Genomic DNA, 17,528 nt, shown 5'->3' with positions numbered 1-17,528 from the left:
CGCCAAAGTTCAATTCCTTTGTGTCTCCTTCATCACTTTTCGCAACTTGCAGAGGCGCAGCCTCTCGCGGCACAGTCAAAACTCGCTTACAATTGGCCGTGGTACCGGCTTGATCTATCCCTTAGCATTACTATTAGAGAACCTCGCTTCGACAACCCTCCTGATTACGATTTATCCTATCCTTTATGCCGTCTGCATCTGCGACGCCCTCTGCACAAACTCAGGTTGTTGATTCTGAATCGCAGAATTTCTATCAAGCTTCTTCTCCCGTCTACCCACCCTCCTCTTGTAAAGTAGAAACCCCGCTAAAGCCACCAGTAGCGCTCCAACTCCAATTCCCACGCCTATACCCGCCTTCGCCCCACCACTGAGACCAGAACCTTTTGATCTTTCCATAGTCTCACCGAGATTCGATGTTGCGGACGGAAGCTGACTACGATTAGGCGGTGTCGCTGTTTCAGACGTAATGTCCGAGGTAGCTGTGGGAGTAAAGCCAATGGACAGGTGATCCGCTAATGTCGCTGCGTACTCGGGATCGAACTTTTCGAGATCGGATTCTTGCCAGTAGACTACCATGGCGGCCATTGTCATGGTTCCTGAGCTGAGGATGGTGGCATTGTCCGTTGCGCTGCGGTCCAAGGAATCAATGTAGGTTGTGGATTCTCCGAAGAAGTTTATGTTGCTAGTCATGACGGCTACCGGGTTATAGGCTGTAATTGATGTACTGAACACTTTTGTGCAAACGCCCCCTCTCCCGACACCCATCGGGGTCATGTCACTGTTATTGGAGTTAGCTGAAGTGAATATTTGCACAATCATTCCTTCGTTGATGAAACGCTGGATGGTGGTCAAGCACGTAAACATACTTTCTACAGCAATCAGCACCCCATGCGCGGACACCACCTGAGGTCCAACCAGGAGTTCTGAACTCGCCCAGCGCTACCAAGCGGTAGCTGGGAAGACATGTACCCGGGCTATTAACGTCTCGGCCTCCAGGAAAACAGGAACTAGGGACGGAGTGTTACACGGGGTTAGGCTATACTTCTCTAAGCTCGGTCCGTACTAAGGCGAGGTAGACTAAAGCGGTAGTCCGTGAGGTAGCGTATGGAATAATCAGGTGGAAAAGAGTTATCGATGTTAACCAATAGGTAAACGATACCAATTCTATAAACGATAGAATAACTAGTTGACAATCTGTGTAAGAGATGAACTATTTGAGTTGACCACAACGAGTGTAATAATGAAATCCGTCCATCCTTTATACCCATTGCGATCTGTTCCTGTCCTCCCTGGCTTCCCTTCCGCAAGGGAGGTTTGGGAGGACCGTGGCCTCCCGATCTTCGTTGGCCTCCCGGAGGCCCTGTCTTGGCGGGATGCCAGTCACGTGATCAGCGCCCCGCGTTGATCATTACCTTCTGACGTGGTCGTCGGTTGGCGTTCAACCCCGACTCCTTCATCAAGGGTGGAGTTCCTTTTGTTGCTTGTAACACGGAGTTCAAGACCTCGGTAGGAAAGTCTGGGTTCACAATTCTCCACTGTTCGGCACAACCTGATAAAAAGGTGAATGATGTTGTGAGTGGCGGGAACGAGTTGTCGGAGTCTGATGTAGGAAAGAACTCTCCCGATTGTACAGTATACAGTGTATATCCAGCATCTTCAATACCCGCCATAACGTGGTTCCAGCAGAAAACTGCGTACAAGAAGTCGATAGGAATGGGAGTGAGGTAGATAAGATACCCCAGACAATGTGCCACCAGCGAGGACCAGGTACTTGATCACAATGCGTCGGCGGCGGTCACGCTGCGCCCATTGCTAATCTACATCACTGTGTTAAGGCCCTCGTGCATGGTGATATGGTCAACGGCATCCGATTCGCGGACTCGACTGCGCCGTATATGCGCATGAAGAGGGATTCTATGTGACCTGTGAGGGGGGTTGTTTCATTGGTTCATGGGCACTACTTGGGGCTGTGCCGCATCTTGGTTCCGCAGCCTTGCTTTGAGCTTCGTTCAGGCCTGCGTGACATGACAGCAGGTGTGCGAGTGCGCAAAGTTGTGGGCGTAAGTGGAAAGGGAGTCTTCTTTAAATCAAAGTCGTCATCAGTCGCTGCGCCAGGACGCTGGGTAGGCGATGCTGCTGAGATGATCAGCTGGTGCTTGGCGCCTTGGTGACTCAAGTCTCTGGGCCGCAGCGATGTCGAGTGTGACTGCTTGATCTGTCCGAAAAGCCACCGCGGATCGCATGTTAAAAGATGAGAGGCACAGCCAACATTGCCTCCTGCTGTGGTGCTGCGCACGCTGAGAACCCTGCAAAGTGCGCTGCTGGTGCGTGGCAGTGTGGAATTGAGATGATGGTTGTTGATCCCGGTGTTTCCTTCCAGTAAATTCTGGCTCCTTCTCTTGCGTGCTGTTGTCAACGTGGAGTTAGTATCTCTGGACCTCGTGTGCGAAAGTGCAACTAAAACACCATCGACCCATGTAAAAAGCCGCCTGTAGAACTAAGGTTATTGTGAGTCCGAAGTCTCCAAGCAAACGTGTGAGAAGGCACATAAGGGCCGGTGACTGATTGCCAGACTACGGGACGTTGAATGGTGTTCGCTTGGTCGAGCCGCCCGCATCCCGCAAAACCGCTCCGCACCTTTACTCTGATCGCGCATTCACATGATCGGCGCGTTGGCAATGGTCTCGCCATCCATCACGAATCCACGTGCACCATCGCGAACATTTCAGCTCACGCACCCAAGATTCGTTGAGCCGCACGCATCAGCCAACGGTTAAAATAGCCACCAATCCCCCTCCTTCTTCCAGGCACGACGAAACACTGAATTTTGCGCAAACAGCGACTATGACACACGAAATGGCCTTTAGAGGTAACTCGTGTGTCAAAGTCACGAACGTGATGGTTGCGCAGTGGGACCTTGCGGTATAAAAAGTCTGACGAAGCTGAGCCGATGAAAGCCGCACGACGCCTCTCACCACGTTCTCGTGAGTACCTGACGGGAGCTAAGCGGTTAACGGAGATCATGCCATGGGCATTAACTATTTTCGGGTCGATTTTGTATGGAAAGGGTCTAGTCAGGGCAGATGTGAACGACACTATGATGACGTCCTACGGTGTGCGTTGTGGCTTCTAGACACTCGGTGGAAACCAAGGCGAGACGATACTACCTTACTAGACCCACATGTGCGACCGTTGCGAAAAATCAGTCACGATGCACGTGGAGGATGTGTCCAAGATCTCACGATCGTTTGGCTGGGGATGGAAAGGGGAAGAAAATTTCTTCGTTGTGCCATGGGGTATATAAGGGGCGGGAAGGTGGGTTCGTTGTGGGAGCATCAGCAACAAGCCATCAAGTCTACTACTGCTAGTTCGCCATCATCAAACTCTCCTATCCACTTTGAACAATTCGAACAAAAAAACCTTCTCAACAACCTCAAAACCACCACCAAAATGAACAACTTCGACTCCCACCCGCGCATCTTGTCGCTCTCTTCCGCTTCAACCCCATCTTCCATCCCCACAACACCCTCTTCGCAGTCTCGCCGCCAATCTCACGAGTCGGCCCACGACGCCCACCACTTTGTCAACCAAGAAGAAAAGACGCAACACAAGCTCAACCTCAGCATCAAAAAGATGTGGGAAGGCGTCAAGAAGCACGCTATCGAGCACCACAAGAGCGTCAACGCTGCATACATGGCCAGCTACGGATGCGGCGCTCCCTCCGGTACTGTTACCCAGGGCAAGCCCTTGTAGATGGAGGTGTGAAGATCAAGAAAGAGGAGGAGAAGGATGTAAATGACGACACGACGACCAAAAGTGCATTTCGAGCGAGACAAAAGTGGATTTTCTATCAAGCATTATACCCCGACGAACGATCAGTAGCGCCGAGGAGGAGCTGGGACAGTGGCTCTGGAGACTGTCGTAATGTCTAATAATATATCTGCAAAACATTTTTCATTATCTCACCTTTGAATACCAGTGCGTCTGTGAAGATCGTTAGGACAATGATGACAATTTTGAACTACTAAAACATCCAGCCCATTTATCATGATCCCTCTTTCCAGTTTCATGTTCTAGGTCATCTTCTCTACTGCACCGTATCTTTCAACCACTTCGGCACTTCCATCGACTCCTTTCCCTCTCCAACTTTCCCAAACAGATTCCCTAGCCACTTTTGACTCTTCAACACCTTCGTCCCCTGATCCTGATCCTCATCCCTGACATATGCCGTCGCACTGCCATGCTCTACCACACGCTCAAGCCAAGCCTTGAACCCAGGATAAAAGAATATAGCCGCAGTCCCCCCACTAGCCCAAGTCACACAAGCCCATTCCATCTGCTCCCATTCATCTTCACTACCCGCGAAGTCTCGAACCGCGTTTCTAACACTATTCTTATCGAGCTCGCTCAAGTCTTCATCTTCCAGCAATTTCTTCACGGCGTCTTTGATCGGCGTGACGGTAGATGGAGGGATCAGCCACACATTATCGATATCCTCGAACCCGAGTTCCGATGCGCAGCCAATGACAAAGTGTTCTGGATAGTCGCCGTATCCGTTTGCAGTGGGGCGAGGTGCAAAAGGCCAGTTGGCCCAGCGAGCAGGAATGTCAAGCGCAAGACCGGTAAAGTAATCTTCTTCGGCCGGGTCGAGCCATCGTAGTTTGTCGACTGTGTGCAGGGGTGGTTGGAAGTCGCCTAGAGGATGGCCCCACATATGTCCAACGGTACCATTGCTGATCTGGAGGAAATTCTTGTAGTCAGATGGGAGTTTGATGCCCAGCCGGGTCTCGGCCTGTGCAATCTGTTCTTCCTTCGCGGGGGAGTCGAAAAGGGATGCGCTTCTGGCACGAACTGAATTTTGTGAGACTTCGGCGTCGGTTCTGATGGCTTGTGTGACGTCTTCTGCGGCCTTTAACAGTTCTGGCATGGAAAGGTGAGCTGATGGTTTGGTACGGCCATTCGTGAGTCGCTCGATTAAAGCGATCTCGAAATCGTGCGCGAAGGCCGTGAGTGCCGCTTCATCGATACTGAGCGCTTGCCTCAACGCTCCTCTTTTGTAAAGTCTCCAAGCTTGTCTCGATCCTGCTATTGCCCAATTGTCAGAATGTCTCTCCCCTAAACTGTATGCTAGCCATCGCAACAGCTCGTCAGGTGATGGAGCTCCAAGCAAGTCTAGGCCTCTGCCATTTTCGTGCTTTCCATGCTGCTCCTCAGCCGCTAAAACCAAATCTAGTGCCTCTAGCAAGTCACAACTTACGCTGGAGACATGGGTAGTCCGACCTGCAGTTTCCAGGTTATGGACGATGCCTCGTGCATTCATAAGCATCTGAGTGGTGCTGGATGGTCCGTCTGACTTGTTCGGTTGGAGCTGCAGCTCTCTCTGTATGTCATCAAGGCTGACCGCCTCATCATCGCTCGGCATAACAGCATCTCTGCTTTCCTCTTTCGCTCCAACAGTGTGTAGACTTGCCTTTGGGTCTTCCTGAGGAGGCCGGACTTGTATGGCAATGTCTATTGGTTCCTGGTTTGGTTCCTGGTTGGATCGTTTTTTGGCTGCGGTTTTGTTTCGCTGGGTCGTCTGGGTCACCGCCCTCTGCTTCGCTCGTCTATTCCTCACGGCCTGTCGTACCTTTTCTTCCTCGCCATCTGGCCACAGTACCCCATCTTCCTTTGCACGCAGATCCCACAAGAACCAAAGACTTCCCTGGCTCCGATATGGGTAGCTGTCGTGATACAGGTCATAGTTGTTGAGTTTACTTATCAGGCGCCCCGCGGCGTCGGTGTAGCCCAAGAGAGCAAGCTCTGGAATGATGTATCCGGTGTAGTAAAATAATCTATCGTTGTCGCACTGACAAAGGTGGGCCCGAAAGGAGAGGTTGGGTGAAGAAGACATTACGATGTTGTTGATCGGATTCTCAACGCTTACTTGGTGGTGGCCTCGACGCGTTGGGCGTTAAGACGACGCTGACGTCATGTGGAGATTTAGGCAACCAGGAAGTTTCCAGTGGACAGAACGCAACAAGATAAGAAGAAAAAAACGAACACATCAGGAAGACTGTTGGAAGGCAATCGAAATCTACTGGACTGGTAAAAACTCTAGGCGGGTCTTCCACAAGGCTGGACTAGATATGCGACAGTACCTTCCATAAAGAATTCGACACCACAGTGAATAGCGCCAATTTCTAAAATAGGTTGACGGAGAAAAACGAGGAACAAATCCAAAGATTGAAGAGGCTTTGACTCTCGAAATGACGATAAAAATTGACGTTAGGAACGACTAGAAAGAGAAGAAGAAGAGTTAACAGTGAAAACGACTGAGACATGAACGAAACCCACAACAGAAATCGGAACCGAAACCATCGAGAGAACATAGAAGTTAGCGCAATGTAGCAAGTGACTAGGATGATCTCACACGCGTAGCCTAGTCTCATGGGATAGTTGTTTTTCAAGGGTGAAGCCGACGTCATGCGAAGCATACGGGATACTCAAGAAAAGACGACAGAATGGAAAGAGGCGATTTTGCTGGCCTACGACAAATCGAAGTACAGTACAAGCTTATTTACCTCTTCCTGCATATTATCAGTTTAGGTAGACTATGTTAAAGTCAATAATAAGCCGCAACATCAGTTGTACTAATTGGGAGTAGTCAGTTTTCAGAATTACCCCCCTCTCCTACGGGTTGAAAGCTGGCTAGTAAGCTCCTACTATGTTATGCAATAGAGTCATTGGTAAGGTGGCATCTGGCATCTTCGCGTAAGTTGATACGGGCTGCTGTACGTCTTCTTCTTTCTACACTGCTGCGAAGGGTTCCTCACAAGTTGTTGTTTCTCTGGAAAGAAGAAAAAAGAATTAGGCACACAGGGCTGCACCGCCGATCATGGTCTGGAACCTGACTATCGAGATTATTATCTTACCCGTGTGTAACATGCTACAGCCTAGTTAGTGGATTTCTGATGATTGATTTGATCAACGTGCTGGTGATAAAACGCAGGCACAACGCTGTTGAGGTACACTGTATTGTATCGCAGTAGAAGTGTGATCCCAAACACCTGGCCTCACTATATGGGGCTGTACATATACTCATCTGGAAAATTCAATGATTGCAACCGAAGCCACGAATTTCGGTTCTGGAGAGGCACTGTGAAGCTCGATGTAGATTCCCGATGATGTCTTAGTAACTAGATTCTAGCCTGTTACGATAAGTATGTATCTACTCCTGTGTACAGACGAAGAAGGATAAAGAAAAGAAGAGTAATGTCCTTCTTATACGGTATTCATTCTCCGTGCGCTAATACAAAGATAGCCAAGTAGGCAGTCCTTTGACGTAGAACATTGAAGTACTTGAGCGTAGCTTCTTACAGAATCTTTCATCACATGTATGTTATGCTAACATTACTCTGTACGCGGCGAACAGCTTGATAGGCTAGAGGCGGCTAACAGGATACTCTATCAGACTAACATTTTTACTGTCCTTGCGCTCTTGTTGGATAGTCTTAGTCCGCTGGACCGTTCGTCGCGTACGAAGGGAGGTCAGCCTCTACCTCGCGGAAAGGGCGTACAATTAAATATCTGGTTCACTTCCTATAGCTCAATGTATGTACTTATATCAACCAAGACCTGAGATCCCAACGTCAGAGGATATCTCGAAAATAGCCATGGTGTGAGGCTCTACAGCCTGCAATTACGGAGCTAACCTGGTGTTCAGGAGGCTCGTTACTCCACTGGGCTTACCACGCTGGAGAGGCTCATCAGGCGGTGAATCTCGATAGTTGAGTGTGTAGCTTCTGGTAGGGCACTCCGGATTTGTAAGAAGTGCACGCAATTATGCATTTGTAAGAATTGCACACGATTATGCATTTGTAAGCTACAGCATTAGCCTGCTATCTATGGTAAAGCGTTAGCGATGCGTACACGGTTGCTTTCAAGCGCTCTACACGCATAGCAGAGGCCGCCATTAACACTGATGTTTCTATAATGAAAGTCGCAGGCAGAAGAGCACAAAGCGTCTTGCTAGACAAAACAAAATGTTATATGAGACGAGCGATAAGTGTTAAGGAAAAGGAGTCGATAGGACCCGCACAGATGTACAACATGACACCCAGTCAGAACAGCAGGTATTGCGGTCCGCACGGTCGGTTCGTGCTATGTCTGTCAAATTTGACACGCACGGCAACTCGCGAGGCATCATACACAAGGCCGCCAAATTCGTCCGTAACTAGCTCGGTGCTTCCTGCTCGGAGTGAACCAAAGCCGCCGAACCCGTCCGCAATTAGCTTGGCAATGGCTGTGCCTAAGTACAAAGCACTATGCACTGGTACCACAGGTAGTTCATCATCGAAGGCTTCTATTCATCACCTTCAAAACATCAATTCATACTATCAAAACATTTTGTTTCGGTTTAACCATCATGGCTACAAACAAATCTTTTACCAAACAAACAGGCGGCCTGGAAGTTGCCAAGACCTATTCTTCGCACATCACTGGCAAAACTATTCTTATTACGGGCGTCTCCCCTGGAGGCATTGGCGAGGCTACAGCTCGTGCGTTTGCACACGGCGGTGCATCTGTTATTATCGCTACTGGGCGCGATAAAGCACGCGTCGAAGAGCTGGCTAGGCAAATCTCCGCCGTGTATCCATCTACAAAGTTTCGCTGTGTCGAACTTGATCTTGCCTCACTCCGAGACGTTCATCGCGCCGCGAACGAAATACTTGATGATAGATCGATCCTCAAGATCGACATTGTTGTCACCAATGCTGGCAGCCAATTTGGAAACCCTGAGCGCGAGCTCACCGCGGATGGTATAGAGACGCATCTCGGTACCAACCACCTAGGCCACTTCCTCCTTGTCAAGCTTCTTCTTCCACGACTGCGCGCTGCCGCCGAAGTAAATCCCCCCGGTGCAACCCGACTAGTTTCTGTTAGCAGTGAGGCAAGCCATTTCAGCCCTTTCCGCTTCAGCGACTGGAATTTTGATTGCGATAAAGAACTTCCCGACAACGAAAGGCCAAATTGGCCTGTGCTAACAAGCATGCTTGGAATCTCTGAAACCTCAAAGTTCAATTCTTATGTTGCTTATGGACAAAGCAAGACTGCCAATGCTCTCTTCGCTGTTCACTTTAACCAATTGTTTTCCAAAGAAGGGATTTTTGCTTTTGTCATTCACCCCGGAGGGGTACAAAGCACAGCAGCGAAGAGAGCGACTGCAGCTGCGCCAGAAGAATACAAGGCGGCTTTCAGAGAATTACTGTGGAAGAACATCGACCAAGGAAGCTCAACAACCTTAGTAGCCGCCTCGGACCCTGGTCTAAACCCAGTAAAAGGCGTATGGTTAGAAGACAATCAGCTTGGCCACCCAGTGTCGTGGGCCGTAGACGAAAAGAAAGCGGAAATGCTGTGGAAACTTTCTGAGGAGATGATTGTTGAAAAGTTATCTTAGCTATGTATCGTCGTAGTACATGGCTAGATTTCAAAGACTTCAACAGCTAGACGTTAGAAAGGAGTATGTGATGCGTACGTATTGTATTGGCAAAACATGGGAAACGAATGAAGTGAAGGGCAATCGGATTGAAGGAGCTCGCAGAAAAGATGGAAAATAAAGGGAAGGCCGATAGGCCTTCAAGCAACGTGGAACACACTCACTCAACAACATCAATGACAGCTACACATAGCAACAATACAACCGATTTGTGTCGAGCGCCCATTCCGATAGAAAATAACTGAACACTCTACTACAGCAGTATTTAGGTTGATACAAGACGTTGCGTAAAAAGATATAACAGCGGAGACAGATATCGAGGAATTGTTGGCAAGGCCTATGGGCATAGCACTATGGCCTTGGCGAGCCAGTTAGCAGAATCTAGGCACTCTGTTTAGTACCGGGATTTTGTGGTATGATTAGTGTCAAGGAAACTACAGTGGCTGCCGTGACAAAGAGCAGCAATACGTACACTCTATTACTAGCTAACAGGTAGTGCTTATAGAAGAGCGTCTGCTTATAGCTTAGTATTATCTGCTTATAGAATAGCAGTCACGTAACTGCAGCGCAGTTGCTGTACTGAAATTCTTCAACTGTGCCGCACAATCTTTTGAAGTGATTACACCAATTCTGAGGTCCTCCTAGTCGTTAATCAAAACAGTTTTCTGCATGTGACACTCAGAGATGTCAACAATCAAGCCAATCAAGCTGAGCTAGCCTTATATAGTAGGTGGCTAGCTTGGATAGGTTAGTAGCTTACTATATGAGGCTAGCTCAGCTTGATTGGCTTGATTGTTGACATCTCTGGTGACACTACCACGATACGAGTAGCTTGAATTTAATTGCAGTACTACAAGAAGCTTAACTAAGAAATCTCGCAACAAAAGGTCCTGCTAGTACCTGTACAGCTATATGATATTATTTTCTGTAGAGTTTTGATACCCAAAACGGGACATCACTCGAACATAGTCAACACAGGCGCGGATACGGTAACATAGGATCGCTACGAGTGTGCCAGAAGCTCAGTCCTTGCGTTGTTATTGCATAGAAACGTCTTGCAAGAAGCTCCTTGTGATGTGCATGTTGTTAGTTATAGTTTCATTGCTTATGCGGACTCACAAATTCTACAGCGTCAGTCCAGACAGAAGATGTTACATTTGGACAACTGATTATGTACACTTATTCTCAAAAATTCTCTTAGATAAAATGGTAAAAAGCAAATTCGGGGACAATCAAAGTGTGAGAGGAAGAACCGAAGAACTGACAACGATGATCAGCTCCACTATGTTGAGAGGGTTGATGCATGTTCAAGAGGGTCAAATGCTGACTTACGTAATTCAAGCCAGCTGATCTACCTTGTTTCCAAAACACTCTCCATGTAAAGCTAGGCAAAGCACTTCGTCAAGACCACTTCGATCTACTTGGAACACAATCTTGTATTCATGACATTCGTAACGTCGTATAATCTATACCTATCAAATTAACAAGGCCGTCTACTCTTCTTCAGCCTGGTCCTTTCTTTCTTATCTTTTTTTCTCGTGCCGCTCATCACGTCCATCTGTCTCCTCAGATTCCTCATCATCCCGCGCCACACCGCCCACACCATCGGAGCCACCATCTGGGCCCCTTTCATCGTACAGCGGTAACCTAGGACTGCCTTCCCACATGCTCTCCTCCACCCACGTGGACTCCCTACTCAGCGGTTTCCGACTCAACCTAGCCTCCTCCACCCCCCTCAAATATCTCTTCCTCAACTCCTCGTCATCCAAGACGTGAAATGAAATATCTGTATCCGACCGTACCAACGGCCTAATCTCGTGGTCCCCCACAGTCGTCGAAGAAGGAGACAACGGCCACTGTTTCTCCTTACCCGACAAAGTATAAGCCGGCGTGAGCGGCGACAACGGCGTCGACACCGGCGTCTGCATCGTCCACTCCTTCCTCCTATTCCTCTCTTCTTCCTCCTTCCCCTCATCCTCAACATTCTCCACAAACAAATGACCCTCAATGTGCGTCCCCCGCGTCCCCTTCTTCCCATACAACTCCCTCTCCAGCCCCGCATTCTTCGCTCTCACAAGCTCCTTCCCACCCAATCCCGTGCGCCGCCTCGCCGCCACCGCCATCGCAAACGCCGCCCGCAAAGGCGTGAGTCGGTACCCCTGCTTCACGAATTTACAATTAAACTGCGCGTCCTGCCAGAGCACGTACATGCTCAGCGTCCAGATGGCCGTGACGAGGATAAACAGGCCAGACATGAGCGTCGCGAAGCCCCACTGGTAACTCGGGTTCGCCGTGTCGGGTAGGCACCGGCTCTTGTCGCTCAGGTAGCTGTAGTTGTATCCCACGCCGTTGTAGCAGTAGCCATAGTCGCCGTTGAGGTTGGACGCGTCGTATTGCTTTCCGTTGATGGAGACGGAAATCGTGGCGTTACAGGCATAGGTGTCGTCTGCGCTGACGTATTGCGTGTCTATCCAGTAGCGCGCGTCGGCATTGGTATAGGTTTGTGTGTTGTTGGGGTATGTGTAGGAGCAGTTTGCGTAAGCAGGACCCGAGAAGGAATAATAGTAGTAGTAGGAGTTTTGGCCCTGGTTCCATTTGTATCGCTCGTCGGCGGTGGTTATGGTGCCGTTGGGGAACTGGCAGTCACCTGGATTTCTTGTTATTAGCATATTTGTGTTTGCGTGGGCAGGAGGAGGGGTGTGGGGAGCTGTTTACATTTGTGTTCTCGTTCGTTTTGCATGTAATTATAGTCGTTCCGGGCCTCCCAGTCTACACATGCTGATGTCTTGAACGTTTCGTTCTTTGTGCCTGTCAAGACCCAGGTCTGGTGCAGAGCACTCGCAGGGATAATGTTATTCTCGCCTTCGAGGTCAATCCACGCAATGCTCGTGCTGTCATAACCCGTCATGGCGCCCAGCACAATAGGCACAAGCAGCACGTATCCCGTGGACCAAAACATGTAGAAGAAAAGTGCTCTCGTCCTCGCACTCTTGGCATTCCACAGCTCCTTTGTCAGCGTCCACAAGGAATGCAGCCCAGGCCCTTCATTCCCGATTCTCTGGAAGATCTCAAAACTCGCTGGATGCCGCTCAATCGCCCGGAGCAGCGCGTCGCAAAACACATTGTAACTCGCCCACCACGCCAGAGCCTGCGCGCCCTTGCCGACGAGTAAATCCCACAAGACGTCAATGGCTTTGACTTGGGAAAACGAGAATCGACCAAACGTCGCGTCGAGCGCAAACAGCTTCTCAATCCCCGTCACCGTAGCATTCTGAGGCTGCCCGAAGATACTCTCTCCACAGCTCAGCGTTTTATCCGCAAAGATGGAGGTAAACGGAGTCAAGTAGCTGATCAACGTCATAGGCAGGACAACCCAGATGACCACGAGACAAAACGCGTAAAACTGCTTCTTGCTCCAGCGCACGTGTTTCCACACAGGCGCATTCTTCGTCGTCTTTCCAACCCATTTCATCGCGTTCCAGGTACTCAAGCAGGCGTCGTGGAACACCCAGGTCCAACGGACCTTCCACTTTGCTTTGGACCGCCAATCCCATCGCGCGAACCGGCTTTCTTGTGCACTATCGTTTCCCCAGGTCGTGACACGTTCCCGGCGTGGTGGCTCCGACGATGGCGGTGGTACCGACGAAGCAGGCTCATGCAGCAGCGACTCGGACGTTGAATTGACAGACGAACACGCGACTTTGACATCCCGATCCTTCTCTTTCTTTCCATCCGCGACAACACCACCGGGATCCGCCGCTGGACTGTCCGTCGTACCGGCGCGATTATGTATCCAAGGGAACAACATCTTCGTATTCTATCCAACAACAACCCCACCCCCACAGTCCAAAGCACGGCGCCGACGCGAGAGAGAGAAAAAAAACAAAGCGGGTTTAGTGGCAATGCATCAACGGTACTCGGTGTAGAAGAAGCGAGGGGAGCGGAGCGGCGTCGTGAGGCTTTCCACACACACAGACACAAAGACACGGCGCGAACTCTGCATCTGGTCGTGTCGAGGGTAGAGGAAGACAGACGCAGATGTGTCGAAGTACTACTAATCAACGACCGCCGTTTACGAATCGCGTAGGACGCCTTAGCGGTGATACCGCGGACGAGCTACCTAGTATGCATGCTGCATGTTTGATGCCTGCAAGTCGTTCGGTTCTGGCATGTGCGTTTTGACGGGCGACGGCGGGCGGAAGACAAAAGTGAAAACTCCAGAACTCACTCGGTGAATACTCGATTCACTCGCGAGTCGCTTGCAATTCCCCATATGCACACACCGATTCCCTTGATCTTTCTTTTCTTTCTCGACGACATACGGGCGAGATGAGCGTGGCCACATTTCCCACATGCACAGAGGAACGATGATGGGGATCGATCAAAAGGCCAGTTCGTGTCTGCCTTGCGGTGTGCAGGGCTTATCCCGGGACTAGCATGAAAGATGTACCTGGGGCTAGCCCCATGGGGTCTAGCCAATCTTACACAGCCTCATCCTAGATGCATGCGAACTGACCACCGCCGTCGCCGAAAGTATGGCTAATAAGCTAGCGGACCGGAGTTGATAAAAGCTTGAGGTCAAGATGTCCATGGCGCGCGCGTCTTTGAACTGTACCCTTTGGAGTAAATTGTCTGATTGTTTCCCTTCAATCATTGAACGATTAACGTCATAGGTTTGCCCCAATCTACGACGACAGAGAGATTAAAAAACTCACACAGTTATCAACCATCAATCATCATGCTCACACTCTCACTCATCCAAAAAGAGAAAAAGAAAAGTCTTGTTAGAGAGAACCCTTTCCCATTTATCAGTATACGAATATACAGCACATCGAGCTCCAGGCCCGACTACCCCATGCATGCATGCAAACCAAGCCACAATACCTTTATGTATACAAAACGCCATGTTTAAACCCCCCCCCCCCTCCTCCTTCAATGCCCCTTCTCTGCCTCCGAAAAAGAAGAATTAAGCTTGGCGGCATCATCACCATCATCATCTCCTCAAGAAGAACAACAACACCCCACAATCAACTAACTACCAACCGGCGTCCCACTCCTCGACAACACACTCGCCGAACTATTCGTCCTCAACACGGGCGTCGCACTCCGACTCCTCTCCCTCTCCCGATCCCTCTCCTCCGTCTTAACCCTCTCCCTCGCCTCCTCCACCAACCGCTTCGCCTCCCTCACATTACGCATCGTGCGACTAAGTTTCCCTTCTTTACCTTCTTGCAACTTCTGCAACTCCCCTCTCGCCTCGATATCTTCCTTCGTCTTGGTAACAAAACTCTTCAACGAGACTTTAATATTCTGGCGGAGGTCTTGGCCCTCGTCGAAAATGGCGTCGCTGTCGCGGATGCTCTTTACGTTTTCGACGCGGCGCGTGAGGTACAAGGTAGGTCGACGGGCGTTAGCTGCGGCGCTTGCGGCGAATTGTTCGCGGCGCTGGGCAATGATGCGCTGGACTTCTTCTTCGTAGGCGGTTTCGTACACGTTGATGTCCACGTTGGACGGCGATTCCGACACGATGCAGCCGTCTTCTGGAGCAGGGGGGAAATCCTCGCCGGTGCCAATGTTGAGGAAGAGCGTGTCTTCGAGCGGGTTGTGCGCGTGGCCTTTGCCTAGGGGTGTGGTTGGTGTTGATGACGAGGGCGCGATGCCGCCGGGCGTGGAGATGGAGTGAATTGGCGCGGGACGGATGGACATGTTTTCGTGGATGACCTTGGCATTTCCGTCGAGACCTGGCACTGTTGGGGTGGTTGGACTGCTGGTCGCAGGCGATCGGGGAGCTGGACGTCTTCCTGCTGCTTCGGCTCGGAGACCTGGTTTGATATAGGCCATGTCGTCCATGTTGTGGGGGAGCCTCTGGCCCCGCTCGTCGATGTTGATACGGTGATGTACACCCTCGGTGGAGAGTGCGCCTTCAACTGGTCGTCGGTCGTGTGTGTCTTGTGATTTTGATTTGCGTAGTGCTGATGGTCGCATGGACATGGGAGGCTGAACAATTCGCGAGGCACTACCTAGTATACTCTCAATACGATCGGGTCGCCTTCTGAACAACAGTTGCTTGAAGCGCTTGACCGCTCGTACCTACCAAATTGTTAGCCAAGATCAGTTTCGATACCGTCACGGCAATGCTTCTTGTATGTCATAGGGATTACGTGCACCTACCACTGTGACCAAATGGCCCATGTTGCCTGTAATGGCAGCATTAACCTCCTCGTCGGTCGGCGGATCAATAATGATGGCCACGTTTTCCGACTTTGCTAGTAAAGGGTCCGTTCCTTGCCGTGTCACCCAGGGGTGTTCCTGCTCGAGTCAGACTTGTGCAATCAATCCAGACGGCCAACTCACTCTAATCTCTTCCATGGTGATCCTCTTCTTGGGGTCCTTCTCCATTAGCCGCTGGAGAAGTTCCTTCAACTCCGGATTGCAGTCAGTCTCGAATTCCAACGGGTCCATTCGTATTGATTGGTAGAGCTCAATCATGCCGTGCTTTTCAAATGGTATCCGTCCAAAAAGGAGGCAGTACAGCGTGCAACCCATGGACCATATATCCGCAGCTCTTCCCGAGACATGCCCGTGCTTGGCAACACACAGCTCAGGCGGCATAAACGCTGGCGAGCCCGCTGACTTTGCCGTCTTCATCTCGCCTTCCTTGTCGAACATTTCTGAAACGCCGAAATCGACAATCTTTAGCACGTCTTCTTCCGTGATGAGGCAGTTGTCGGGCTTGATGTCGCGGTGGATAATACCCTGGGCGTGGACTGGCAGAAGTTAGCCTTGGGTCACGCAGGGTCGGATGTCACGCACGGTATTCGAGACCCAGTATCATGTCTCTGAACCAACACCGACACTGCTCTTCGCTGTATGGGTCGGCGCGCTCCTCGAGACCAACTTGCATGACAACGCCCTTCTTGCACATCTCCATGACCATGTATAGCGAGTCTTCCTCGGGGTCGTCCAGCACCTCGATCAAGGTAACCAGGTTGGGGTGGTTCAGCTTCTTCATAATGGCAATCTCTTCCTTGATGAGCTCAAAGGCATTGTTCTCTTCGGTGACGGAGTGGCGGTGCAGGGGCGAGTTGAAGCCTATGCCAGCTGGGAGGGCGCGCATTCGCTTCGCAGCCGTGGGTCGGCGGAGGAGGTTGGACTGGGCGCGTTTTCGCAATCGCGACTTTGAGAATTCCTTGACAGCCTGCGCGTTGATGCGTCAGCGAAAGCCAATGGCTGTACCTCGTAGGGAACCCGCATGTGTATCTCTCTCTCTGGGCGCATGGGCCGGGTGGAGCCTTCTCTTTCTGGTTGTCAGGCTGGTATCCTCACATATTCTTGGCCATACTGGTCTACGGCAAGGTGAACGGCGCCAAAGGAGCCGCGGCCAATCTCCTGCTTGACTAGGTATTGGTTGATGCGGTGCTGGGCGCTGCCGTCATCTTCGCTGTTGCTGTACTCGGAGCGCGCATTGAAGGTTTCCTAGCAAGTTAGCGTCAATGCGTCGTCGCATGCGGTGCGTGGCGGCCGTCGCACCTTGACACGTCTTGTCGAGGAAGCTGCGCGCTTGTGGTGTCGTAACGGGCTCTGGTATGCGGGTGTTGACCTGGTCTAGCATCAGCACTACTCCCACCACCTCCGCGGGGTACAAGCGGCAGCAACACGCACATAAACTTAACGGGCGGCGGTCGTCCGGCCTCGCCGACTGCAGGAACGTCTAGAGAAGGTTGCGAGGTGTAGATGCGCAGGTCGGATTCCGAGGGGCGTTTGGGGGGAGGTGTCGGCGTAGGGGAGGGTGACATAACTCCCTCAGTAGTCGGCCAGGGCGGGCGGTAGCTAAGTACGTAGCTGATAAGATTGACACACGGGGCTAGCAGAGGGTTAGGGAGAAATAATATGGGGAAATCCGGGACCGTCGACGCAGACGTTCCGAGAGTGCAGGATCCAGCTGTTTAGAGAGGGCCCGACTAGAGAGTGAGAGGGGGGGACGATGCAGCAGAGAGGGGGCCGTTTCCTGACATTTCTTTCAGCCTCACCCGTCGTCACAACATCACCC

The 17,528-nt window shown here is 50.8% G+C and overlaps 6 protein-coding genes across 6 annotated transcripts; 2 read left to right on the top strand and 4 right to left on the bottom strand.

Annotated features, from left to right (window-relative positions):
* Positions 1 to 183: 183 nt before the first annotated feature.
* CC77DRAFT_937282 (hypothetical protein) lies at positions 184 to 1,021 on the bottom strand (the record flags this gene model as incomplete). Its single annotated transcript, XM_018534542.1, has 2 exons — positions 184 to 778; positions 867 to 1,021. Coding segments are annotated over 2 exons (750 nt in total), but the record flags the coding sequence as incomplete, so codon positions are not given.
* Positions 1,022 to 3,450: 2,429 nt separating this feature from the next.
* CC77DRAFT_937493 (hypothetical protein) lies at positions 3,451 to 3,753 on the top strand (the record flags this gene model as incomplete). Its single annotated transcript, XM_018534554.1, has 1 exon — positions 3,451 to 3,753. The coding sequence occupies one exon, from the start codon at positions 3,451 to 3,453 to the stop codon at positions 3,751 to 3,753; it is 303 nt and encodes a 100-aa protein (XP_018385402.1).
* Positions 3,754 to 4,087: 334 nt separating this feature from the next.
* Positions 4,088 to 5,893, bottom strand: CC77DRAFT_1009657 (hypothetical protein; the record flags this gene model as incomplete). The annotated part of the gene is made up of 1 exon (XM_018523608.1): positions 4,088 to 5,893. One exon carries the CDS (start codon positions 5,891 to 5,893, stop codon positions 4,088 to 4,090), a length of 1,806 nt encoding a protein of 601 aa, XP_018385401.1.
* A 2,447-nt stretch (positions 5,894 to 8,340) lies between these two features.
* CC77DRAFT_1041277 (retinol dehydrogenase 12) lies at positions 8,341 to 9,780 on the top strand. Its single transcript, XM_018527234.1, has one exon. It carries the CDS (start codon positions 8,408 to 8,410, stop codon positions 9,437 to 9,439), a length of 1,032 nt encoding a protein of 343 aa, XP_018385400.1. The 5' UTR covers positions 8,341 to 8,407; the 3' UTR covers positions 9,440 to 9,780.
* Positions 9,781 to 11,001: 1,221 nt separating this feature from the next.
* Positions 11,002 to 13,286, bottom strand: CC77DRAFT_937621 (hypothetical protein; the record flags this gene model as incomplete). The annotated part of the gene is made up of 2 exons (XM_018534561.1): positions 11,002 to 12,125; positions 12,194 to 13,286. The coding sequence occupies 2 exons, from the start codon at positions 13,284 to 13,286 to the stop codon at positions 11,002 to 11,004; spliced, it is 2,217 nt and encodes a 738-aa protein (XP_018385399.1).
* A 1,034-nt stretch (positions 13,287 to 14,320) lies between these two features.
* On the bottom strand, positions 14,321 to 17,525 carry CC77DRAFT_147769 (calmodulin dependent protein kinase). Its single transcript, XM_018530293.1, has 7 exons — positions 17,141 to 17,525; positions 17,009 to 17,078; positions 16,805 to 16,954; positions 16,292 to 16,676; positions 15,833 to 16,245; positions 15,650 to 15,787; positions 14,321 to 15,568 (listed from the first exon to the last, which is right to left on the bottom strand). Exons 1-7 carry the CDS (start codon positions 17,272 to 17,274, stop codon positions 14,510 to 14,512), a joined length of 2,349 nt encoding a protein of 782 aa, XP_018385398.1. The 5' UTR covers positions 17,275 to 17,525; the 3' UTR covers positions 14,321 to 14,509.
* Positions 17,526 to 17,528: the final 3 nt, after the last annotated feature.

The sequence above is a fragment of the Alternaria alternata genome (assembly GCF_001642055.1).
Source record: "Alternaria alternata strain SRC1lrK2f unplaced genomic scaffold CC77scaffold_12, whole genome shotgun sequence".
In the NCBI taxonomy this organism is placed as follows: domain Eukaryota; kingdom Fungi; phylum Ascomycota; class Dothideomycetes; order Pleosporales; family Pleosporaceae; genus Alternaria; species Alternaria alternata.
Note: the sequence above shows the minus strand (reverse complement) of the source record. Positions and strands in the feature narration are given on the sequence as shown.